The sequence below is a fragment of the Quercus suber genome, unplaced genomic scaffold (assembly GCF_002906115.3).
Source record: "Quercus suber isolate HL8 unplaced genomic scaffold, Cork oak 2.0 scaffold_176, whole genome shotgun sequence".
Taxonomy (NCBI): Eukaryota; Viridiplantae; Streptophyta; class Magnoliopsida; order Fagales; family Fagaceae; genus Quercus; species Quercus suber.
The window spans coordinates 62,175-89,480 of NW_027069636.1; the positions used below are offsets into that span (position 1 = coordinate 62,175).

General features: G+C 32.9%; 1 protein-coding gene, 1 long non-coding RNA gene and 1 pseudogene across 3 annotated transcripts; 2 read left to right on the plus strand and 1 right to left on the minus strand.

Annotated features, from left to right (window-relative positions):
* Positions 1-2,876: 2,876 nt before the first annotated feature.
* Positions 2,877-8,162, plus strand: LOC111992105 (uncharacterized). 2 transcript variants are annotated; one of them, XR_010630766.1, is made up of 6 exons: positions 2,877-3,204; positions 5,189-5,244; positions 5,539-5,621; positions 7,080-7,181; positions 7,272-7,714; positions 7,856-8,162. It is a non-coding gene; the product is annotated as an uncharacterized LOC111992105 (long non-coding RNA). The 2 variants fall into 2 exon arrangements; XR_002880805.2 differs by lacking the exon at positions 5,539-5,621.
* An 8,437-nt stretch (positions 8,163-16,599) lies between these two features.
* Positions 16,600-18,893, plus strand: LOC111992072 (extracellular ribonuclease LE-like; annotated as a pseudogene).
* Positions 18,894-24,173: 5,280 nt separating this feature from the next.
* LOC111992108 (extracellular ribonuclease LE) lies at positions 24,174-26,899 on the minus strand. The gene is made up of 4 exons (XM_024023919.2): positions 26,631-26,899; positions 26,373-26,528; positions 24,677-24,875; positions 24,174-24,553 (listed from the first exon to the last, which is right to left on the minus strand). The coding sequence occupies exons 1-4, from the start codon at positions 26,736-26,738 to the stop codon at positions 24,330-24,332; spliced, it is 687 nt and encodes a 228-aa protein (XP_023879687.1). The 5' UTR covers positions 26,739-26,899; the 3' UTR covers positions 24,174-24,329.
* Between the last annotated feature and the right edge of the window lie 407 nt (positions 26,900-27,306).

Sequence of the window (27,306 nt, forward strand, 5' to 3'; positions counted from 1 at the left end):
TTTTTTTTTTTTTTTTTTTTCCTTAAAATCGTTATTGTCGTTTGTCTGGATTCCCAACTCCTCACTATAGAACGACTATGTCGTTTTCTAAGGTTTATGGCCCTGTTTGGTGCGAGCTGGGTTTGTATTCATTTTCTATTCTCATTTTCTGTCTCAGGTTCAAGGTTCACATTCATCGATATACAACGACCCATAGTTTTAATTTTCTTAGATGTTCTTGGTTTTGGGTGTTGGGCGCTAGAATAACGCTTAAATTATTAAATTCATTGTTCCTAATAGCTTTAGGTTTTAGAAGTAGTAGTAACTAGTCGTAGACTCACGTAATGCATGAGAATAAATAATTATTTTGTATTATAATATAATGTATAATTTTTTCTTTAAAATTTTTTGAAGATATTTGTCCTCCCTAAAAATTAAGTCATTTTTATTTGGTCCAATTAGATCTACTTTGATCATATTCAATACAATTCAGTCTACTTAGTCAATTTCAATCCCTTGGGGGCTATAGCCACGTTTACAACAACAACAACAACAAAAAACCTACCATAGCTAACCTAAGTGTTTGTAGCCGCGTTTTTTTGGATAGGCCTATAGGTTCATTGGAATTAATTTAAAATTAAAGAGAGAGAGAGACTACCTATAGCCACGTTTCTTAAACGCGACTACAGGTGAGTCAGGAAAGTTTACCAACAAAATTATTAGAGCCTGATTGGTTGGAGAATTTTTGTTTTTGTTTTTGTCATGGACGTCTTGTGACAATGGCTGAAAATGCGAGAACAACCCAAATCTCCCATTGGGTTTTTTAGAGGTGTTTATTGTGGAGAATCAAGTCAAAAATTCCAAATATATAATGAACAAAAGGTTAATGGTGCTTTGACAAGAGATAATTAAAATGCTAATAACAAAAGTGTAGAAAAAGTATAAAAACATTACAGGTCTGAAACTTCGACTCACAGTCACCGAAAAGAGGAAATTGAGAGAGGTTGTGAGAAAGAGAGGAAAGGTCCCCTTGTACCCACATTTCCACCTCTAAGGCTCAGAATTGTGAAAATGTTTCATGATTTAATGGGTTTTTGCTCTCAAGTTTCAGCTCTATAGGGAAAACATGGTTCAACAAGTTTGAAACTTCGACCCATAGTCACCGAGAAGAGGAAATTGAGAGAGGTTGTGAGGAAGAGAAAGAATGTTCTCCCATGTACCCATATTTCTACTACCAAACTTCGGAATTGTCAAATTGTTAACTGCCTGAATGGGCTTTTGCTCTGAAGTTTCAAGTATATAGGTAGAACGTGATTAGTTTTGTTTTGAACTAATGAGAGAGCTTTATATAGAGTTTAGGGTGTTGCTAATAACTGGTTTTTGAGTAGTGGAAGAGGCTTTTATCCCTTATGATACTAATTTGGTGTTTTGGCTTGGGTTGCTTTTGTTTAAGGAAGAGTTTAGCATATTTTTAGCATGATTTTAGAAATAAAGTGGTTGACTCCATTAGCTATTGTTTCCTTGTCATTGTAGGGTTTTGATAGCTGCATTTGGTGGTTACAATAGGCTAGCTAATTAGTTCAGGGTCAGCTGTGTTTTGGTGTGAAAAATGAAGCTAAGCTGAAAATTAGGGACAGAGTCACCCAGAGCATAGAAGCTCTTTTAAGGTGGAAATTTTTGGTACAAGACTTCTTTTATGAGCCTGAGGTGCTACCAGTGTCCCTTGCCCACTTGGTAGCACGCATGAGTTGGGCTTATGCAAAAAATCTAAAAGGAACCATCCCATACTCTCCAAACCACATTTTCTCAATTTTCTCAATAAGTCACATGGGCTTGGGCCATGTTTAAAATAAAACATAATACATGAATTGAGCTTGTTAAAAAAAATGTGTCGCAAAAATGGGTATCAACAGTTTTCAAAAGAGTATAAAAACAATTTTCAAAAAACTGAACTTGAAACTAATTTTCAGATAATAATTTTTATATTTTACATGTTTGGCTCCCACTTTTAGGGGCATAGTCACCCAGAGTATAGAAGCTCTTTTGAGGTGGAAATTTTGGATACAAAACTTCCTTTATGAGCCTGAGGTGCTACCAGTGTCCCTTGCCCACTTGGTAGCACGCATGAGTTGGACTCATGCAAAAAATCTGAAAGGAACCATCCCATACTCTCCAAACCACATTTTCTCAATTTTCCCAATAAGTCACATGGGCTTGGGCCATGTTTAAAATAAAACATAATACATGAATTGAGCTTGTTAAAAAAAAATGTGTTGCAAAAATGGGTATCAACAATTTTCAAAAGAGTATAAAAACAATTTTCAAAAAATTGAACTTGAAACTAATTTTCAGATAATAATTTTTATATTTTACGTGTTTGGCTCCCACTTTTAAAAACAATTTTTAAAATACTAAAAGCAAAAATAATTGTTTGGGAGATCATTTCTATTTTTAAGATTAATTTTTTTTTAATAAAAAGTAATGTATAGAATTTATAGATTACTTTTTTTGTGAATAATGATAAGTGAATAAAGCTCATCATATATTTTTTTAATAATAAATTTCAAATTTAAAGTGTGAAAATTCTTTTTGTGATAAAGATAAACTTCTAAATTTAAAAAATAAAAGAGTTTGAACAAGTACGTAAGGTCCACTATTTTTAATTTATTTACAATTGTCATTAAAAAAATATTTTCTACACCCTAAAAGCACTCTCTAAGCCATTTTCACACTCTAAGCCGTTTTCAAAATCCTTATTTAAATCAAGAAAATAGAATTTAGTTTTTTGAAAATTATATTTAAAAAATATTAACCAAACAATAATTTAAGTGTAAAACCCAACATTTTATGAATGACAAAACAAAATCCTATATTTAAATACTCATGCCAAACATCCTAACCTATTAAAAAAAATACCTGAGTTCGGCTCAGACCATCTCACTCTCAACCTTGCTCTCTCTCAAGTTTCAACTTCTCTCACTCTCCGCTGAGCGCCGATCCACGCCGCCGAGATAGCCCACACTGAAGATAGCGCCGTCGTCCCTTGATCTTCCCGCCGCCGAGCAGCTCCCTTCAAGGTCTCTCTGACTCTCCACGCCGCCGTCCCTTGCTCTTCCCCATTTCCACTCCACCACCCATTTCCAGAGTTAAAGCTGTGATTAGGGTTCAGCAAATTTGCAGAAGTTTGCTTCGATTAGAGAGCAGCAGATTGGTGGCATTGTACAGGTACCTCTCATGTTTTTGGTAGTGGGTATTTATTCCTCGAGTCGCAATTTTTCTCTATTTTCCAGCACACCCATTTCGATTCCTTGCTTATTTTCTATGTTACAACAAGTTTCCTGTATTCTACCCTGTTTGGTAGCTGAGAAAATCGAGGATAAATGGGGTGGAAGGGATGTTGTAACTGTGCAAACGCTGCTGTTTTGTTTTGATAATTGGAAAACATAGACAACTAGTGGTATAAAAGACTTATTGGGTGGCAAGAATGCGTTTGTTTGTTTTTTTTCTTTTTTCTTTTTGGGGTCCTGTGTTCTCAGACTAAGCAAAGATATTTGAGGAATAATTTAAACTGACGGTAGACAACTAGTTGTATAAAACACTAATGAGGTTGCAAGGTTGCTTTGAATTTAGTTTCCTTCATTCATAGACCAAACTAGGCTATTTGTTAGCTATTTAAGTTATTATCTTGGGGTTTATGTTACTGAGTTTGGTGTGGAATGCTAGGCTTGATTGATTACAATTTTGTAGTGATAAGGATGAAACTGGAGCTGGATTAAGTAGAGATTGATAGTGAAAAATTGAGATACACCCATCTTCTCCAGATTTGGGAAAAATAAAATGAATAATAGAACATCTAAAACATAGGAGTATATGTTTTTCCTTTGACTTGCTTGTTTGCACATTGTATGCTGTTGATGATTTTATTTCGTTCTTGTTGACTTGTTATTAAATGAAGATATTCACATGTATACATTCTACAATTAATTTGATCCCTGCTTTCTTTGGAAAGTTTGAGTTTGGCTGAGAGCCTTTCAGTGCAACAGGTTAACACTTCCTAGTGTTTCTAATGGAAACATCCAGACTCCAAATCCCCCTCCCCCGATTATCGAATTATATTTGGGAAGTTTGAGTTTGGCATTGACTATTTGAACCTCCAACCTTGTTTTGAAGTGTGTTTCTTAAATGCATGCAAACTTGTATGAACTATTTGCAAGCATTCAATGCAGATAGATCTCTCTATCCCTGATAATGAACAATGGGTGGCTAAGGAAGCAGTGTTAGTTGACAGACTTGCTTAAAATAATTCATAAATGTTAATTACTTTTATCTTACTCAATTATCCTTTTTGTGGATCATTTTGGGGTCAGAACGAGACATAGAAACTCATAAAGGAGTTGAACTAGGTTGAAAATATAGATTTGTTGTTTGCCTCCCACTACAAAGAAGGAACACTTGATTTTCCAATGCTTTTTTGCACCGTTTATTTAGTTGCTAATCAATGGTTTCCACTGGTGAAATATCAATGTGAAGAATAATTAACTAAATTGACATTGATTTCCAATGAGTTCTAGCTCAAGAAGCACTTTCTTTTCCCATAAGAATGGATGGAGGGTGAGGGTGCATGGGTAACTTACTTTTTAAAAAAGAAAACAAAATAATTAACTAATTGTACAAAATCCAAAGGTGAGGTTGAAGATTCAAAGTCCCACCCACTTCTGTAACTTGCCATTAAACAAAGGCAAACAAATTTGAAACATTTTACATGGTTATTATAGGACTGTATGCTTTTTTATATGATTGGGCTGTATAAAAATTTCATTTATTTATGTTTATGAATTTAGTATCTTACATTATGTTCAATATACATGCTAAATGCTTCAGTATTAATTGAAGTTGCTTTCGTATTGAGTTTGGGTTCATATGTAATTCTCTTTTTTATTATCTTGATGTGGATTAGCACAATGCTTGATACTCATCTTTTTGTCACCTGTTAATAGTCACCATTTAGACAGCTCTATCATTTGTGAACCTTGGCCAATAATAGTTTAACATTACTATTAAGAGAGTGTATTACTTGTTATATCTTAGCCACGCTTTTGGCTTTTATCGATGACTCTGCAGATATGTCATTATCCAAGCTTGTTTGCTACTGAGACAGCAGTTAGATTCTGATATTTCCTTTTGAGAGTATATTCATGGTTGTGTGCAGATCTTGCAGTTTGTCCGTGCTTTCAGAGCTCAGATCCTTGTAACTAACGCAGGAAGGTATGTGATGTTTATCATATTTATGATATCAGTTATGAACTTATGATGCTTCCTACAAATAACTGTGAATGCTAAATGTATTTGCATTGTAGACAATCATTAGGACGACTATGTTACCATTATATTTGCAAAAAATTTTGTATGGTAAAATGAATTCACATAAAACTCAATTTAGTGGCAAAAGAACTCATTAGCTCTTACTAATACATGTCTTAACATTGATGACAATTTTGCTTATAGTTCATTTCTTCTAGCTCAGAGACTAAACATAATTTTTGCAATTCCTCTGTCTAGGTCTATAGAACAATCACATCTAACCTTACTGCTTTGAGCTCTGCTATTATCTCACGCTGTACACTTTGGTAAAATCAAATACGGTAACTGTTTTAGGAGTACTATTACTCAATCCATTTATTGTTGTTCAAGTATCGTATGATTTTGAGATATATTATCACATGTAGTAGACAACTGCTTCATTTTTGGAAGTACTTATCTTGGTATTACAGATTTAATAATTATTACATCTACATTCATATGTGATTTGTCAAGATCAGACATACACAATTATGCTTAAATTTTTTTAGAACTTATCACACTAAGTTATGCTTGAATTAGTGCTATATGTTTAAAAAAAATTTAAGCATAAGTAACTCTTGAATTAATGTTATATGTTCTAACAAATTTTAAGCATAATTGGGTATGTCTGATCTTAACATCACATATGAATCTAATTGTAATAATTATTAGCTCTGTAATACCAAGATAAGTAAATGTGTTACCTAAGAGTTTGGCTTTACATTGTACCAAATGTATTAATATTAAACTAACTGTAAGCACATGTTATAATAACTATAATATATTACTTTATAATATTTGAATCTTTCTCATTTTTAAGGATCTTATGTGTAAAATTTTGAAAATTTCTTTATAGGGAAATTTTAAATTACAGTTTTCACCATATTTTGGAGACCGTGAAACTTTCAAATAATAGAAATTAGGAAAATATTTAGACATGTACATGTATATGGGAGATGCACGGATCAACACTCGTCCATAGGAACCCGAATGAAATGGCAAGAAACCCGAAATCAATATGGTGATTTTCATGGGATGTTGCATGACTTGTACCCCACGCATGAAATGGTACCCGAACCAATGGAACAAGGTGAAAGTGTGCAACACAACTGGCCGAAGGTCTGAATGATGATGCAAAAAAGTTTTACAATATGATACTCCCCACCCCTCCCACGAAAATGTTTATAATACTAATATTCTACTAGTCTCCTCAAAAGTTCAAATTACTTTGAAAAAAAGAGTGCAGTGGGCAGTGGCAGTATGTATCACATGACATGCAAATCTTATCAAGTGACCAAAAGTGGGTGAATGATGGAGGGGGAATCCATAAAATTACATTATCAAGGTCCACTAAAGATTGTGTATCATTTTGTGTAGTTTCATTTCTTTTCTTTTCTTTTTAAATATTTAATTCAAGTCAAAATGATGATCAATGTGGGCGATCTCTATTAAAGACTTAAAGTGCCAACTCAACTGTGGACACCTTACACCTTACAGTTAATCCAAAAGTGGGTGAAGTTGTTTAAGCAGGTCAGGATTGGACCATGTTTATTATCACTCTTTAAGCTGTTAAATAAGTTGATGATGACATTTTATTGATGGCTGCGCTAGTTAGTTATTTATTTAATACAAGTTAATGATGACTATATATATACAGCAGTAGTAGTATTTGTAGTTGAACATTGATAATGTTAATAGATATCACCAACATCAATTTTCACCCTATAACTAAAGTGCTGATCTTGTTGAACATGTTGTAGTCGAAATCAATAGAGGCGGCAGTAAAGCGTGTTGTTGTTTATGAAAAAGTCTACAGTACCAAAGATGGGACTCATGTTACTGTCTGAGTGAGAGAGAACATTGTAAGTATTATTTGTATCCATTATCTTACGTGGAATTGTTTGTATTGTTTATAGAAAGTAATATGTTATTTGGTTCTTGTGGGAAAATAGACTAGGATGAAAGAAATTTTGAATGAAGAGGGCACACCACTACAAGGAGAGAGTAGTGGTGGAATCCTATGGTCCAAAGATGATGCGTTTGCTCGAGTGATAGGTCCAGAGCGCAGTGGACGTGTACATGGGGTGGGTTTTGGACGAACCTCATTAGGAAGAAGTAGGACAACCCTTTCACAATGTATATATTGACTCCACCGCCATCAAATGAAACGACCCAGAGGATTACGCAATTGGAGATTGCGCTTGCATCTAAGGAGCAACTAGCCCAATTAGAAGCGAGGCATGAAGAGCAACTCGCCCAATTCGATGCGAGGCTTCAAGAGCAACTTGCCCAATTAGATGCGAGGGTTCAAGAGCAAATGAGAGAAGTGACGTTGCAAATGAGAGAAATGTTGTCCCAATTTAGCCCACATATGTGTTCTTCACATCTTTTTCAGGTACCAAAAAAAATTTTCACAATAACGAAACTCAACTTATTGCAATGCATTGGATTGAAATTAGTTGTATTGTATTCTTTTTTTGCCATTTTGTACGAACATTGTTATGTGATATTAATATGATGCCTTTAATATATGCAGGATGGCGATGATTTTGAGGATTGATGAGGACTCTCTGCCATTGATGATGATCAACTCATAAAGTAGGATAGTTAACTTAGTTCTTATATTTTTGGGATTTAGGAAAATTATTACTCAGTTATTGCTGATCATGAATGAATATCTTAGGATATCTATGTGTTAGTTTGAATGCATATAATGTATTATTTTGATATGTTGGTTTGTCCACTGATCTATTTAGATAGACAGATTGATAAACTACTAAACAGGTTGACTTGTGATTTGCCTAGGAAAAAAAAATAAAAAAACTATAGCTGTGTTTATAAAACGTGGCTAATGTAAACCCTTTAACCGCGTCTATAAAACACGGCTAAAATAACTACTAAAAATGCGGCTAAAATAAGGTCCATGGCCACGTTTTTACAAAAGTGGCTAAACTAAGGTCTATAGCTCACATTTTTAGTAGTGGGCCATTTAGTCCATTTAAAAAAAAATTGATTTTTTTTTTTTTTTGGGTGAGTTTTCTTTTCAGGTTTAACTCAAAAAAAAAAAATTCTTAATTTTTGATTTGAAAAGTATGAAATTTTATTATATTTGGGCTAAGTTCTTTAGTTTTGAGTTAAAAAATACAAAGAAAATACTAAAATAGATATTAGAAATTAGAAATATAATCCCTAAAATTGCAATAAAAATTATTAATATTCAAAAGTCTTATTCGGTCCACATTGGTTTTATTCGGTCCATTCTGTCCCGTTGGGACCAATTTGTTTTATTCGGTACTATTTAGTCCATTTTGTCCACTAAAGTTCTATTCGGTTTTATTCAGTCCACTTCAATCCAATTTGCTTCATTCAGTCCACATTGGTCCTATTCGGCCAATTCGGTCCATTTTGTCAACTTTGGTTCTATTTAGTTCATTTTGTCCACTTTGGTCCAATCTGTTCATGTCGGTCCTATTCGGTCTACTTCGGTCCAGTCTGACTACTTCAGTCCTCTTCGGTCCAATGTAGTCCCTTCCGATCTATTCTGTTATTTTGTCCACTTCAGTCCTATTTGGTCCATTTGGTTTACTTTGTTCCATCTAGTCCAATTTGGTCCATTCAAATCACTTTAGTTCATTTTAGTCCATTTTGATCTATTTTTGTGCACTTGTATAATGAGTCCAAATCATCAATTGTGCTCTACTTCATGCTCCACTAATAAAACTTGGACAACTAGCCTCTTTCATTAAATGAGATAATTCTGACTTTAATAAGAGTGGCTAGTTGTCTAATTTAATTAGATATCTCATTTAATAAAAAATGTTAGTTGTCCAAATTTTATTGGTAGAGCATGAAGTAGAGCACAATTGATGAGACAGAGGATTTGGACTCTATAAGGAGTTTAAATCTTCTGTCACACTCTTCCTGCTCCACTATATACTCCACAAATAAAAATAAATCACATGTCTATCTAATTTCTTAAATGCTAAATTTATGCCTTCTATTATTTCAATTTCCTAAAATAAATAAATAAATAACCATCATATTTAGGTAATTGAAATAATAGAAGGCATAAATTTAGCATTTAAGAAATTAGATAGACATATGGTTTGTTTTTATTTGTGGAGTATATAGTGGAGCAGGAAGAGTGTGACAGAAGATTTAAACTCCTTATATAATGGGAAAAGACATGTTTAGATTGAAAATACCTAATCTAAATCTAAATTTATTAATATATATATATATAAATGAATTCAAGTTACACCTGGTGTAACTCTACAAGAGTTACACATTTTTTAAGTGGTAGATTTATAAGAAATCCAACGGATAAAAACAAAACACCATTATCCATTACAACATTAAATACTTATCTAATTAATAGTCTTCTCATTATTTCTCTCCTCATTAAATATTTCTTATGTCTCTTTTTCTCTCTCCTTATTAAGTCTTTCTTTCCATTTTCTTTGCAATTTCTCCTACGTTTTTACTTAGTTTTTTTTTCTCCCTGAATATCACTTTCCTTATACTTGTTTTACAAAATGTTCAAGCAAAGATATTCATGGCAGGAGCTGCAAATGGCATCTGACAACTAAATGAGGAGAGAGAATTGTATTATAAGCACTCCAACAAATCATCCCTGAATATCACTTCATCGTAGATTTATGTCTTTTTTTGTCTCTTCTTGATAATATGTTTAGCAAACTAATGAAAAAAACAAAATAAAATTTTCAAGGAGTAAGCATTATTGTATCTAGTTTAAAAGCACACACAGCAACAAGGAGGAGTTGTCAAATTTGTATGAGGAAATGTTGGTCGAAAACAAGGCTGAGGTGGTGGACGCATTAAAAGCCTTGAACAAGTACAATCTGTTCTTGGTGGGAAGAATGGCCCCAACAGTAGTCCATAGGTGTACAGGGGTTTTAATGAGATCTACTGTAATAAATGAAGTTGAGTAAGTCATGTACAGTAATCAGTGATCTTGTATAAAAAAAAAAAATCAGTGATCTTGAGGATTTTAAAAATTTTACTATATTAATCTTACAAACTTGTTTTTTACCAAAAATTTATGTTCTGACTCAAATTCGAGTGAATTGGATGTAATCTGCACTACCTCAATTAAGAGGACTTTTGGAAAAGAAAGATTGAACAGCACAATAACTATAATAAAACCAATGCAAATAGAATAAACAGCTTAGAAGTTGAAGAAACTTGCATTAACGAAATCTCCTTCCTCTGCTTACTCAAGAAACTCTGCAAAGATTGCTCCCTCATCATCAACAAATGAATTTGTAGGGAGTTGAACCTGGGGGCTGGGACCACTTATCTTCTACTATAGATTTTAACCAACTCTTCCACATTAGAAAGTTAACAATTAAGACATTTAAGAAAGAACATATTATGATCAAAGCACCAATATTGCTACTACAAATAATTGTATTATGTAATGAGTCTAATCACTCTACTAATAATATGATGTAACAGATGTTATCAAAGTTCTTTGAAAAAAAAAAAAAAAAGCCTAATATTTGTCCAATTGAGATGCCTAATGCACATTAAAGAAATCTTAATATAGAGTTTTAAAGAGCAACCAATTGACAACATAGTCAGCTTTTCCATGTAGAGAAATACTCTTTTGACCGAGCCCAACAAGGTGTTTTTCGTTTGAAATGATTCTTATTATTCAATGATCACTTGAGTGGTGCCTAAAATCGTGAGAGAATTACTATTAAATTTATTCCATTAATATTTCCCCAGTTAAGAGAAATAATTGAAACTACAAAATGTCAATGCCTCAGGCAAGTATTAGGATTACTACAGTGACATCAAACAAATATGGTCATATAAACATTAAATTTCATACAAAAACCATTCTCAAAAAAAAAAATTTCATACAAAAACAATACAACTGTTACAAAACTCAAAGGTGAGAGATTCTATGAGGACCTCTTGCATTGTTAGTACTAGTTATTAGAATTAAAATGACAGAGAGAGAACCCAAAGATGGAGAAGCAAAAGTTGCTGCCTCCAATTCATGCTTTGTCAATAGCCTGGTTGTGGGACAAAATTTTGTATTTACAGATGCAGTAGTCTCAATGGATCCTGCCTCAGATGATCTTAAGGAAAAGTGGGTTTTAGTTGCCTCTATAGTTCTACTACTAAATTCTGATCTCGACATATAGTCCTTCATGCGACATTGTAGCAAGTAAAACCCTTCATTAGCACATTTGATCTACTACTATACCAGTCCCTTGAAATGAATCCAGCCAGGCCCTCTATGAAAATAACCAGTTATCCAATAAGTGCAATAGAAAAGAGAACGTACTTCCGTATCATGGAAATACGCATAAAAGAAAATGCAATTCAAATAGTACATCCCAATAAGATCATCAGAAGAAAAGAACAATCAAATAGTACATCCCAATATAAGATCTCCTTATTTAGTTGTTTGATGCCATTTGCAGCTCCTGCCATGAATATTTTTGCTTGAACATTTTGTAAAACAGGTATAAGGAAAGTGATATTCAGGGAGAAAAAAACTAAGAAAGTAGAAACGTAGGAGAAATTGCAAAGAAAATGGAAAGAAAGGCTTAGAGAGAAAAAGAGACATAAGAAATATTTAATGAGGGGAGAGATAATGAGGAGACTATTAATTAGGTAAGTATTTAAAAAAAAGAAAAAAAAAAGAAAAAAAAAAAAAGAAAGAAAAAAAAGCATGTCCTAGAATGTCTTCAGTAACCTTATCCTCAATAGTTCCATATCTAANAGAGATCCAGAAATTGACCTCCTTGGGGAACCCTCTAGAAAGTTTGATTATTATGTTCTCTATCCTAGAACCAGAAAGCAAACTTCTCCCTATCCCTCTCCATGCAAAGACAATCATGACCAAAACCAGAAACCTCCATTAATCCCATACTACCAGAAAGTCCTTCCCCAATTATCAAAATGTCAATCTCTTTTTAATGGCCAAACCCATACACAAAAGCCTTTACCATGTTATATGTTTGAACAAGCTTCATCTTCTTATACACAGAATTTTCCTCCATTAGAAAGTTCTGACCATCTCCAAACCAACACCAAACATGTTTGGAAGATCAAAAATCCTATTGGTGTTAATCCAAATGGAACAAGAAACAAGTTTTCTCGGCAAAAGCAGCCTTAAATTGGCAAATAGAAAATGTTGTAGCTCAAAACCAAGTCCTTTCAAAGATTCTAGATAATTAGCAGAAGATGGCTGAGGTAGTCACTCATACGTTTTCATCTTCAAATTCCCTTATTGAGGATTTGAAGAAGAAAATCAAGGCACTTGAACAAGAATTGGTAACTATTACTTCTACAGTCAAAGATTTGTCTGTCTCTTTTCCTCTTATTAGACAAAAAGAAAAGGAAAGAAAACAGTTGTTGCTACAATTTCAATCCATGGAGGTATCATAGAAAGAAGCCACTTAGACTTCTCTGATCCATGTTCATATGCCTTTTCAACCTCGCCAATCATTATATAAAGACTTGTCCATACCCTTGACCTCTCCATTTTCTCCAATTTCTCCTTATCAAAATCTTCAACCACTAGCCATAACACATCCTGACCATAATCCTTTCAAACCAAGTGGAATTCTTCCTGCTATAACATATTCAATTCCACCTCAACCATAGCCCTATACTAAACCACAAAATGAACCTTCTCCTATCAAAAAAGACAAAGAACCATTATACCAACCTCCTGACCCAACTGTTGGTGCTTCTTTAAGACCCCCAGATATGAATATGTTGACTATAGATCCTTACCCCCCAAACCCAATTTCATCATTCCTCAAAACTCTCACCCTTGATGATTCAAGAGAACCTTTAGTGCTCCCTATAATTGAAGATTCTGAGTTGGATTTGTTTGGCATTGGTCTAGAGGAAGTGTTTATGACAAATACAGAACCAAAGGTGGAAGAAGAAGATGATGTTCTCCGTCCTAAACAGCCTCTGCCTCCACCACCACCAATATTTCCTCCACCACCTTTTATCCCAGAATACCAAACAAGGTTGACTTACTCATCGACCACTGACTCCAAACATTTGTTTACACTCGATAATGTTCCTCCTTCGAGATGGCATGAAGAGTTTTTTAATATGTACTCATGGTGCATAGCTGAACTTCAGGCCCTAAATGCCACTATCTCCCAGATTATTGCCAAATTTGTCACAAGGATTACAAGAAGACTAAGAGAATGGTGGATTAATTGAGGAGAATACAGGCAAAGACAGGCAGCTCAATGCAATACACTAGAAGACTTTTTCACAACTGTCCATAACGAATTTCTTGGCTCTGCGACTCATTACACAGAAGTAGCACGAGAAGAATTTCTACAAATAAAATGCTGCTCATTTGAAAGGAAAGATTTGTAGAAACATTTTGCCAGAATGTCAAGAAGATACTACTATTTTAATGGTATGGATGATGTTAATTCTAAGCATACTTTTCTCAATTCCCTTCTAGAACCATTGGGAGATGAAACTCTTCGTATGATGAATCTCCAAAAAATAACACTGCAACAAGCTTCCTTGGGAGAAATTTATCAGCATGTGCTTATTGCTTTGGAAAAACTTTGTAACCAGGGGAAATTTCTGTTAGAGATTGACAAGATTCATAGCAAACTCAAGGATAACTGTAAAAGAAAAGATTTGCAGATTAAGTGTTATGACAAGAATTGTACCTGTCTAACAAAAAGAAAACCTCACTTCAAGAAATATTCCTGGAAGAAAAAGCATTATGCAACCCAAAAGAAGAAATCTTTCAAAAGGAAAAAATGGAAGTTCCTTAGAAGAAAGCAATTCAAAGGAAAAACTTCAAAAATCTGTTTTGTATGCAGAAGACCAAGCCACTTTGCAAAAAATTGTCCAAAAAAAGAAAAAGCAGCAAAACTCCTGGAACAGGCACAAATCCATGCAAATGACACTCCTTTTTCAGATGTAGAGTCATTCTTTTCACTAGATGATGATTATTCCCCTCAAGCCCTGGCAGTTATGACCTATTCTACTTCTAAGGAAGATTCAAATCTAGACATTGGTGAAGACTCAGACCTAGAAATCCAAACCATTTATACATCCTAGCCCATCATAGCCCCTCTTACCAATCCCACACCCATAGCCCAAGTAAATATTCTTCTTGATACTTATGCCAAACCTATTCCAGTAATAGCCTTGTTTGATACAGGAGCAACAACAACAATTCTCCATCAATTTCATCATTCCTCAAAACCCTCACTTTTCACCATCATATGAAACTGGTTGGAGCATTGCAATTTGAGTTGGGAAAACTGTTACATCTTTATGAACAGTATTCCATTCTAGAGGTGATTTCTTCAGCAATTGAGTTAAACAACTCCTGTATTTTGGATATTATGGGAAGGTTTCCTTCACTCTCTCTTGCCTTCTCTGGAAGATAAAGGTCATTTGTTCTCTATTAAGCTGCCTTGGAACAAATGTACAAATTGGTGTCATCCTTGGATCAACTTGAATCAAGAGAGCATCATTGGATTGGGCTAATTCTGGTATTGCTATATCAAAAGCATGATTCTGGAGTCTATAAGCAAGCTGATAATGAAGTGTGACAGCAAATGTGTCTTACACATGAGAAGCTCCTGTAATCTGAACCTGTACTGTAAGAGCATCACAAAGGTAGGGATCCTTAAGAGACACGTTGAAGTTGGGAAAAAGGGTTACAAAAACTGTTCCTACATTTAGAGTCGTTTGGACAGTTCCTATAACTGCATGGTATTCTAAGAACCTAGAATCAAGAAGTGAAACTCTAGAAGCTATAGGAAGTCCCAAACCAACACCAAACATGTTTGGAAGATCAAAAATCCTATTGGTGTTTATCCACATGGAACCAAGAAACAAGTTTCCTGGCAGAAGCAGCCTTAAATGGCAAGCAGAAAATGCTATGGCTCAAAACCAAGTCCTCTCAAAGATTCTGGATAATCAGCAGAAGATGGCTGAGGCAGTCACTCATACATTTTCATCTTCAAATTCCCTTATTAAGGATTTGAAGAAGAAAATCAAGGCACTTAAACAAGAATTGGTAACTATTACTTCTACAGTCAAAGATTTGTTTGTCTCTTTTCCTCTTATTGGACAAAAAGAAAAGGAAAGAAAATAGTTGTTGCTACAACTTTAATCCATGGAGGGATCACAGAAAGAAGCCACTTAGACTCCTCCGATCCATGTTCATATGCCTTTTCAACTTCGCCAATCATTATATAAAGACTTGTCCATACCCTCGACCTCCCCATTTTCCCCAATGTCAGGTTGTGGGTTGTCGGTGGCCATGGTGGGTCATGGTGGGTGTGGGGCCATGGGGTCGTGGTGGGCATGTTAAGTCGTGGTGGATGTGGGATCGTGTGGGGTCTTGGTGGTCGTGGGTTGTGGGATATGGGTTGTGTGGGTTTGGGTTTTGGTGGGTCATTAGGTGGTGGAGTTTCATCTGTTTGGTGGTAGATTGTGGTGGTGGTTGCTATGTTTTTGTGATTGGTGGTTGTGGGTTATGGTTCAGATTTGGTTTTTGTTTCGTGTTTTTTTTTTTTAATTTTTATTATTATTATTATTTTTAATTTGGGTTTGAAACATATCTTTGGAATCTATTTGTACAAATAAATTAGTACCAAAGAGAGGAATAAAGCCTTTTGTTGATTTGTACAGATAAAATATTGGTTCCAAAAAGTGGAATAAAGCCTTTTGAGGATTTGTACAGATAAATTGGTTCCAAAGAGTTCAATAAAGCCTTTTGTAATTTAGGCAAATCAATTACTTTTAAAGTCAACTTTTAAACACAAAGCAAAGGAAAATGATGTGGCAGAAGTTGTTCCTGCTCTCAGTGAGGACATTTTTCTTGTTTGAGTGTCTTTTTATTGCTATTTTTTTTTGTGGTTGGATTTCTCTAACTTTTTATGTAACAAGGAAAAGAAGAAGAAGTCAAAGTTAGTTGTTTCAATATGATAAGTAAATAATAGTTTAATTTAATTTTTCACAAAAATACAGACAAAACCAATTGTGGAAATAAGCCAATAACTTTGTCCCAAACTCCCAATGTGAAAGGCTAATCTGTTGCATTTGTTTCACACATCACAAATGATAAATTAATAGCAATAGCAATAAGCATATGCCACACCAAATATTCTGTACACACTTACATTTTTGCCTATATGTACTGCCATTCATACCATGACATTACCACCCTAAGTTCAAAAGGAAATCCCAAAACTCACCGAGAGAGAGAGAGAGAGAGAGAGAGAGAGAGAGATGAAACCCAATTATGCAATCTTCATCAAGCTTTCATTAGTACAATGCCTAGCAATTGGTTGTGTTTCACAAGATTTAAGATTTTGATTTCTTCTACCTTGTACAACAGGTGAGTGGGATTATTTAAGAGAGAAATTATCATTTTGAACACTAATTACTCTTATCTGATGTTGTCAAAATGTCAGAACTTTTTTTTTTAATTATTTTTTTTTATTTTAAATTTCACCACTCTAAATCTCTAATGTAGTGGCCAGGATCATACTCTGACAAAAAGCAAAGTTGTTGCTATCCAACAATTAGAAAACCTAAAACTGATTTCGGCATTCATGGGCTTTGGCCTAATTACAACAATGGCTCATACCCGGGACAAAATTGCTAAATGCCCTGTTTGGGCAAATTAAGCAGCATTTTGTCATATTTTTGAAATTAATTAGGGAAATGCCCCTCTTTTGAAACTCGATTTTATCAAAATTAAGTTATAAAAAAAAAAAAAAAATTCTGGAGCCCTATAGCGGCGTTTTTAAGGACCTATAGTGACATTTTCAGGATCTATAGTGACGTTTTGTAACTCGACCTTCATTAAATCGAGTTATAGACAATTTTTTTAATTTTTTTTTTGCCTATAACTCGATTTCATATAGGTCGAGTTACAAAACGCCACTATAGATCATGAAAACGTCACTATAGGCTCTATAAAAACGTCGTTATAGGGCCTAACTCGATTTTTAGAAAATCGATTTTCAAAAGATGGGCATTTCCCTAATTAGTTTAAAAAATAGAGCAAAACGCTGTTTAGTTTGCCCAAACAGGGCATTTAGCAATTTTGTCCCTCATACCCGTCCAATTGCGATCCTAACAGCCCTTACGTTCAATCCAAGGTACCAATGTTTTATTAGGAAAATGTTAAAGTTGCTATCAATTTTACTATATGAAACTTAAAAACTAACTTGATAATAAATGTAATTGATGCTACATCAACAACATAAGTACTTAAATTCTATCACTATTAAAGTTCATTGAATATCATTCATTCTATAGATTTCAGACCTAATTAGAAGAATGCAAGTAAGTTGGCCAACATTGGCTTGCCCAAGCAGCAGTGGTTCCTCATTTTGGTCACATGAATGGGAGAAACATGGTACTTGCTCCGAGTCCATCCTTAACCAGCATGGATACTTTCAAGCAGCTCTTAACCACAAAGACAAGGTAGACCTCCTCCAAATTCTTGAAAGTGCAGGTAACTCTTCATCTCTATAGTAACTTGAAATTGGTTGTACAAGCTTAAAAAAAAAAAAAAAAAAAAAAAAAAAATTCTGGAGCCCTATAACGGCGTTTTTAAGGACCTATAGTGACATTTTCAGGATCTATAGTGACGTTTTGTAACTCGACCTTCATTAAATCGAGTTATAGGCAATTTTTTTAATTTTTTTTTGCCTATAACTCGATTTCATATAGGTCGAGTTACAAAACGCCACTATAGATCATGAAAACGTCACTATAGGCTCTATAAAAACGTCGTTATAGGGCCTAACTCGATTTTTAGAAAATCGATTTTCAAAAGAGAGGCATTTCCCTAATTAGTTTCAAAAATAGGGCAAAACGATGTTTAGTTTGCCCAAACAGGGCATTTAGCAATTTTGTCCCTAATACCCGTCCAATTGCAATCCTAACAGCCCTTACGTTCAATCCAAGGTACCAATGTTTTATTAGGAAAATGTTAAAGTTGTTATCAATTTTACTATATGAAACTTAAAAACTAACTTGATAATAAATGTAATTGATGCTACATCACCAACATAAGTACTTAAATTCTATCACTATTAAAGTTCATTGAATATCATTCATTCTATAGATTTCAGAGCTAATTAGAAGAATGCAAGTAAGTTGGCCAACATTGGCTTGCCCAAGCAGCAGTGGTTCCTCATTTTGGTCACATGAATGGAAGAAACATGGTACTTGCTCCGAGTCCATCCTTAACCAGCATGGATACTTTCAAGCAGCTCTTAACCACAAAGACAAGGTAGACCTCCTCCAAATTCTTGAAAGTGCAGGTAACTCTTCATCTCTATAGTAACTTGAAATTGGTTGTACAAGCTTAATTTCATAAACCTTCTCTTAGTTGTTGTTGTTGTTGTTGTTATTTTTTTTTTTAATTTTTTTTTTTACATTGAGTAGGGAAAAAACTGTTACAGGGATCCACCCAGACATTTGATGCATCTGGGAATAGCCAGCTTTACCAGATTTATCTTTGTTTAGCTTTACCAGATGCATCTGGGATCCACCCAGACTCCTGATGATAGCTCTTTATCATCAGATCGAAATTTGAAAGACTGTACACTAACATTAAATAAATTAAAAAAAAAAAACATTTTTAATCTTAATATTAAAATTGCGGAGAACATTGGCATGGTATTTACATATGAGGTTGAATAATGAAACTTCCAAAAGAAACTTAAAAGTCAAATACCACACCAAGTTAAAAGACAAGTCATAATATAAATAATTGTCTAGAATTAGTATTAAAATGACATTGATTACTAACATGTATAATATATATATATATATATATATATTTTTTTTTTTGGGAGAGAGTTTCAACTTATGGCGTCCACTCCTAATGATAACTCTCTATCATCAGACTAAGACACCAATTAGTTTTTGGCGTAGGCGGGGATTGAACCCCAGATCTCTTATACAATCATCAGAGACTTTACCAGTTCAGCTAACTAGAACCCACCTAACATGTATAATAAATAAATATGAACATTTTATTTTTTTTTTAAATTAAAACAATCGTTTTTTTACTATAGGTTATAGAATATCCTAAATCCCTTCCATCTAGCTCATTTCCTAGGATTTTATCTCAATATTTAACCCTATAAACTAATGAGTTTAAAGGGTTATAGATTCCACGTGGATTTTGTTGCTTTGAGTTTGGGTAGTTGGCGTCGCCCAAAAAGGGAGTTTGACTTACCTCCAGTACTTTTTTAACTGAACACGTCTTTTTGTTTTAAATATACAATGGCAAGTAATAGTGAGTTTTAATTTCTACATTTTATTTAGTTAGTAGGTGATGTGACAGTCTTCTATTAAAACAAAATGAGATTCTTTTTTAAAAAGTAATACAGGTAAGCCAAACCCCCCAAAAAGTACGAAAAAGAACAAGGAAAGGAGGAAGATAAAAAATTAGATCCACTTAACATCATTGAAAGTTAGAAACTATAGGCTGTTTTTCCTTTTCTTTTGGATAAGAAATCCATTAATAAACATTGATTTATTCAAAGAGTCACACGTAAAAATAAAAAATTTTACAATGTTTTTTTTTTTTTGGGATAGGTAATCCTTACATAAACATTGTTATTTATTTATTTATTATTTGATAAGTAATCCTTCCACAAACATTGTTTTTAGTCAAAGAGTAAGGCATAAAAAAAATAAAAAATAAAATCTCAATTTTTTTTCATAATTTATTGGAATGATAATTAGGTTACGAGTGATACACTACATGGAGAGTTAATAACAATTTAGCCTAAATGATTTAGGTATATGTTTTGTGATTAAAATCATATGTAAATGGTTAATTATTAAAATCATTGTATGGTGAGTTGGAATAATTTTCTTTGAATCGATTTAGAGGAGAGTTGTCCATATAGATATAAAGTTAATTACCAATGCAAAGAAGAAGAAGATATAAAGCTAATTATAATGCTTTTTCATTTTTCTTTTTAATAGGTAGGTAGTGAGGGGGGAATGTAAGATTCAAAATACCAACATGAGACACCATTGAGGAGAACATTATTGTTGGACAATCACTTGAACCCAAAAGCTAAGTGGACATCCCAACAGGTCTAGTGCTCCTATGTATTAGACTCAATTCTTACCCATGAATCTTTAGCTTACTATTCAATAGGGTTGAGCATAACCCCAGCCAACCTGAACCATTCACCCAACCCGAAGGGTATTGGGCTAGTTGGATGGGTGTTCAGGTTAGGTCCAGGCCAAAAAGTCAGGTCTCTTTTGGGTTCGGGTTAGTCTCAAGTCCAACTTGATCCACCCGATTTAAAAAAAATTAAAAAAAAAAAAAAAAAAACTTGTTTGTCAAAAAGTTAGGTCTCTTTTGGTAATTGTTTTTTCCCTTTATTTTCTATTTTCAAAAACAATTTTCTATTTTTAAGACTAAAAACTTGTTTGGCAACCCAAAATAGACAAAAAACAAACACTATTCTCTAAACTCAATTTGTGAAGGATGTTTTCAGTTTCCAATTTTCAAAAATCAATGAAAACATGCATTTAATTTAATGAATTTGTCTCATTTAACGAGTTAGCATTAGAGTTCAAATCCTAATAACAACATATTTTAGTATTTTCTATTTTTTTCTTCAAAAACCATCTTTTTAATTTCAACTAACCAAACATGTTTTTGATTTGAAAAATACAAAAAAAAAAATTGTTTTTTCTTTATATTCCTAAAAACAAGTTTTTGAAAATAGAAAACAAAATCTATTATCAAACATAACCTAAATCTTTGTTTCTTCTTCTTCTTCTTCTTCTTCTTTTTTTTTCCCCCTTCTTCTTTAGACAAAATATGAAACAAACGTAAGAGAGTGAGAGCGAGTTAAGGAAAAAAAAAAAGCATATGATAGATTGAAAAAAGTTATTCTCCTTCTTCTTTCTTTCTTTTCCAATTCTTGTGTTTTGCTTTGCTTTCTCATGAAACTCTGATTGAGTGGATCAATTGTATCCCAAGGAGGAGTGAGAGATAAAGAGATAGATCCATGATATGTAAATGTTTGACAATAAATTTAATTATGACCATAAAACTCTTTAAATTCCTAAATATACAATTAAAAATAGACCAATTTTATATAGAAATAAGTGAAAATTTGAAAAAGTCTTTAATTGATTCAACTCCTTCTTCTTTCTTTCTTTTCCAATTCTTGTGTTTTGCTTTGCTTTCTCATGAAACTCTGATTGAGTGGATCAATTGTATCCCAAGGAGGAGTGAGAGATAAAGAGATAGATCCATGATATGTAAATGTTTGACAATAAATTTAATTATGACCATAAAACTCTTTAAATTCCTAAATATACAATTAAAAATAGACCAATTTTATATAGAAATAAGTGAAAATTTGAAAAAGTCTTTAATTGATTCATAGATCATAGCTTTAGCCGCATATATTTCTAAATGGAAATTTGAAAAAAGAGCAACATGCATACCACTATTAATGGCAGACATTATAAAAACTCTTTGTCCATATATACAACACTAAGTTAAACATTAAAAAGTTTCTCAAAAAAAATTAAACCATTAAAAATTATGAGCATTAACATTATCCTGCAAGTGATAAAAAGTTCAGAAATTCATTTTCCTATCTTGATACTACCCCCATCTCAATTTGTTTGTCCTCTATTCCATTTTGGGATGTCTCAAAATATTGTTCTGTTTCTAAAAATAAAAATTATTAATTTACTAATGTTCCTATTATACCCCTACTTTATTTTCAAAACTATTTGAAAAGAAAACTAACTAATATTTAAAAAAAAAATCAATTTAATTGGGACACCTTTTTAGTTGTCTCATTAAAAATAACTCTTTTTTAAAAAGCTGATAAATTTATTTAAGAGTAATTTTGTAAACTTATATATTTTTATAAGACAGACAAGACAATAAATGATGTTCCCTTAAAAAGTTTGACTTTTCAAATAGGACAAACAAATTAGGATGTAGAGAGTATTTATTAGGAATAAACTAGCCTCTTTTTTTTTTTTTGGTGAGAAGAAAAAACTAGCAACCTAGTCCTTGGATGACATTTTAGTTAGTCCAACAAATTCATGCATCCTAAATTTAAAATTTAAATTTTCAATTTTCAGTGACAAGAAGAGGGGATAAGATTTTTAAGAAACTAATAGCGGTGTATATCCAACAGGGTCTAACTTTTGGATATACAACACATGCTTCAAATCTCTTTAACTCGCACTCATTTTCCAATGTGAGATTAACCCACTAGTGTCCTTATTTAGGGTTTGTTTGGAATCCGCTTATTTTACTGAAACTAAAATTTTTTTGCTAAAAGTACTGTAGATAAATGTAAAAGTTAGTTGAAATAATATAGTAAGACCCATGAATAGTACCAAAAAGTGCAGTGAGACTCATGAATAGTAGTAAAAATAAGCTGCATAGTAAAATAAGTTGGCAAAATTAATCAAGCAATTAAAATTATTTGAAGTATTCCTTATTTAAGTGTCTGTTTGGCATGATTAATTTTGCAAACTTATTTTACTATCTAGTTTATATTTGCTACTATTATTGGATCCCACTGTACTTTTTGGTACAATTCATGAGTCCCACTGTATTATTTCAACTAATTTTTACATTTATCTACAATATTTTCAACAAAAAGTTTTCAGTTTCAGCAAAATAAGCAGATCTCAAATGGACCCTAAGTCTACCATTCTTCAAGCAATTAAAATAAAATAAATTTATTTAAATGGAAAGCAATTAATGTATTTAAGGGTATAAGATATTTGTTTCATCGTGTAAAGCATTGTAATTAGTCAAAGAATAGTAAAAATGGCAGGAGCATTGTAATCGGAAATTAATTCCCCACGATCATAGAATATGTTGTCATTCGTTCCTACTTTCCTTATCTTTTTCCCCTCTTGTACTGCAATTCCCAAGTTTTGAGCTCCAGCATTAATTTTTAAATGCTGGTAAGTGGATTTAATTTTTTTCTTATTAATGTCAATCAATAAATTAGTAAAATAGCAAAAACGAAAAGGAAGAGTCATGCTAACAAGTGCTCTTAGAATATTGGTTAACAATCCATTTTAGGAAAGTTTTGACACCACTTTTATGGGAAATGAAAAAAGCTGTCAAAACATTAATTGTTTTTTTTTTTTTTTACATAAAAACTTTTTTATTTTTTTTTTTTTATACATAAAAACTTTTTTTAAATGAATTGTTAATCAATGCCCTAAGGGCATTCGTTAGTATTTCCCTTAAATGAAAGTTTGAATAATACAATAAGTAATTTTTTTCCCAATTAATAGCTCACTAAAGTCTGGTTGTTTCAATGTTTCTATAAGACCTTTCATGGTTCACACGATTTGAAAATTATATTATATATAAAAAAAAAGAAAAGAAAAGAAAAAAAGAGGCTTGACCTGAAACCCGGCAACCCGACCCAACCATACACCCACATACTTCGGGTTGGGTTGGGTTTTTCCTTATTGAACCCGATTACTATCGAGTCAGGTTTTGGGTGGTAGTGAAACCAACCCGACCCAACCTAAGCTCAGTCCTTATATTTCATGTCATGCTGGTTTTGTTTGGCATTTTGAAGGCATAAATTTTAGTCAACTTTTTGATCCACTCAAATAGGAAAATGAGGTATTTCCAAAAGCAACCAAGTCATACTTTATATGCACATTTCATATTTTGCTATTGAGCCAAGAGTCTTATAGCTTAACTAGTTGGCAGGTTGAATTTTCTAGTGTTTCCAAATAAGATATAGCGAGGGTTCAAATCCCTCTCAATTATAGAGTTATTAAAAAAATCTTGCTATTGAAAATTTATGAAAAAACACCACCCCCTTTTGAATTAATTAGCATTCTTATGGTACTTGAACGTACAATATTGGTCATCAAAACAATGATGACTTTGAATTGATGATACGAGGGTAGAAATGAAAATTAAAACATCATAAAGTGGTTATCACCATCATTTTTTAAAAGGAAGGGAACTCAATCTCCGAACCACATTTTCCCTTGGGAAACACAGGGCATTCGATTAGGCTTGACCCAGAAGTATCCACACAGATGTAGATCTGGTAAAGCTGACTATTTCCAGTTGCATCCACATTACACTCTATCCATGGAGTATATCCAATTGCACCTTTTATTGCATTTTTGATGTTCTGTAAGTTGTAAGAGTTCCCATCTGGATTTATTCCTGTATTTATTTTCACATAATGCATGAATTATTAAGGACATTATAGGCAATCAAAACCTAACATCTAGTAAACTAAGTGTTACTTAGAAAACAAAACACTATAGTATTGAAAATTAAATTTACCTGCAGTTTTAAGAGCTTTGAGGAGGTTTGTCTTTCCTTTCAAACTGAGAGCTGTGTCGAAGTATCCATGTTGGTTAAGTACAGACTCTGAACATGTCCCATGTTTCTCCCACTCGTGAGTCCAAAATTGTATACTATTGCTACTGGGGCAAGCTAGTGATGGCCAATTTTTTTTCATATTGCTTATGAGGTCTAATATCTATAGCCATGATAAACAGGTTGACTGAAAATCATAGTTCATTTTAGAAAAAATGTAAATAAATGATAACAGTATTTAACTAATTTAATTGAAGCCTTCCCATAACAATAATTGAAGCCAAAACTCCAAATGTTTTTAAGATGTGAAAGGTTTGGGTTCGGTTTGTCCTTTGCACTGAACCTGGTATGATATGGACAAATGAGTTTTGACATAAATTGGACTTGTGGCAGCAACATATCGGTCCAATGCAAAAAACACTCGACTCAAGAGATGTCATTTCAAGATACTACTTAATTGTCATAATTAAAATATGAGAAATGTAAACAAGTGCTTTTAGGGTATTAGTTAATAATCCATTTAAAGAAAGTTTTTATGTTAAATGAAAAAAAAAGTAATTAATATTTTGACAGCTTTTTTCATTTATCATTAAAGTGGTATTAAAATTTTCTTAAAATTGATTATTAATGAGTGCCCTAAGGGCACTTATTAGCATGACCCTTAAAAAATTATGCAGTTTCTACTCTCTTTTTTTTTGTTGGTTTTTTTTGTTTAGCCCAATGTACTTTTTACTTAAAAGTGATGACTTTGGAAAATGTTTTACACTTAGGGCCTGTTTAGATACAGCTTATTTTATTGAAAACTGAAAATACTGTAGTAAAATAATTTTTAAATGTGTAAATAGTGCCGTGGGACCCATTTTTAATATATTTTTTTGAATAAAGTGGTTATAGGTCCCGTAAACAGTGCTAAACAATGCGTGAATAGTGGTTAATAGTGCACTATGTCGAGAAAAAGTCTAAAACGCGTGCAGCCAAAAAAAAAGAAAAAAAGAAGAAGAGGAAAATGCAAAATGCAAACGTTGAAGGAAACGCCGAATCCAAACACTACCTTAGTGTTAAAATGATGTGAAATAATAGAGAAAAATCAATGGATACCAGTATTAGTCTAGAAAATATTTTTAGAAAATTTTAATAGAAAAAGAAAAAAAATAAAATTTTGACCTCTTTTTATAACTTTTATGAAAATGGTATCAAAACTTTCATAAAATGGTTGAAAATTCGTTGACGGGACCCTTAACAATAAGTAAAGTACGCCATTTCTCCTGCCATGAATTAAGGGAGGAGGGAAACAAAAATGTTTTAGATATGCATTCAACTAAAAAAAGGGAAAATATATATAAGTAAAAGGACAATTTTCTCCTTGAGAGTTTGCATTAGGTCTATTCATGGTAATAGTATACAGCTAATAGTCTAGTAATTTCCAAAAAAAGGGTCCAATTAATAAAGTTGCTGTTAATTACGTGGCCAGACTTGTAGAAATTGATGAAATTTCACAGCTAAATCACACTGTTATACTTGTGACTGGTCATCTCAGAACCTTGTTTCTTCTAATACAATAGAAACGATTCACAAAAACTTTAAGAACAAAATTTGCTATGATTTTGATGCCAAAAGACAATGATATATGAAAAAATAAAAATAAAAAAAATTTAAGTACCTTAGCCTGATTGAAGGAATTCTTCGGATCACAATTTGAAGGGTAAGAACCATTCTTGAAATTAGGCCAAAGCCCATGAATGCCAAAATCTGCGGAAGGCTTCCCAGTGTTTGGGTAGCAACAACTTTGCTTTGTGTCACAGTATGATCCAGGCCACTATAGAAAAAATTGAAGTTTAAGAAATGATTTTAAAAAAAAAAAAGTTACACAAGATTAATTTAGTAAAAAACAATATGATGGAGAAAAAAACTGGCTCACCTGTTGGACAAAGTAGAAGAAATCGAAATCCTGTGATTGTGAAACACAAAGGAGTGAGAGACACTGTAGCATCAAAAGGCTTAGCAAGATTGAATATTTGGACTCCATGTCTCTTTCTCTTCCTCTTGTCTCTGAGGGGGTTTGGAATTAGTAATGAAGATTAAAGATGAGATGGTATATAATGGTTCAAGGGATAGGTGTATTTATAGAGAAAATGGAAAGGTTTTGGGTAGAGAATCAGGGTATAGGATATGCTTGGCTTTAGCAATCATATTCATTTATGTCATCATTTAAGAGTTTATGTGTGTAACAGTCGATAGTAATGATTGGTATATGTCGGCTTAACCCTTATGCTTGTCCTATTAAATTTTGGCTACTTTTTCCTTATTTGCCTCCTTTCCCAAGAATTACAGTGCCAAAAGCCATTAAAGAGAATCATGTCAACTAAAATAAAGCAAAATTAAGCAGTAAACTTGTTTTTGTTTTCCAAGTGGTATAGAACAAGTGGGTTTTAGTTAGCTCAATTGATAAAGTTTTTGATAGTTGTGTAAAAATCTAGGGTTTAATCCCCACCTATATTAAAAACTGATTGGTGTGTCTTGGTTTGATGACAACGAGTTACTATCTGAAACGGGCGTTATAAATTGAAACTCTATTTAAAAAAGAAATTGGTATA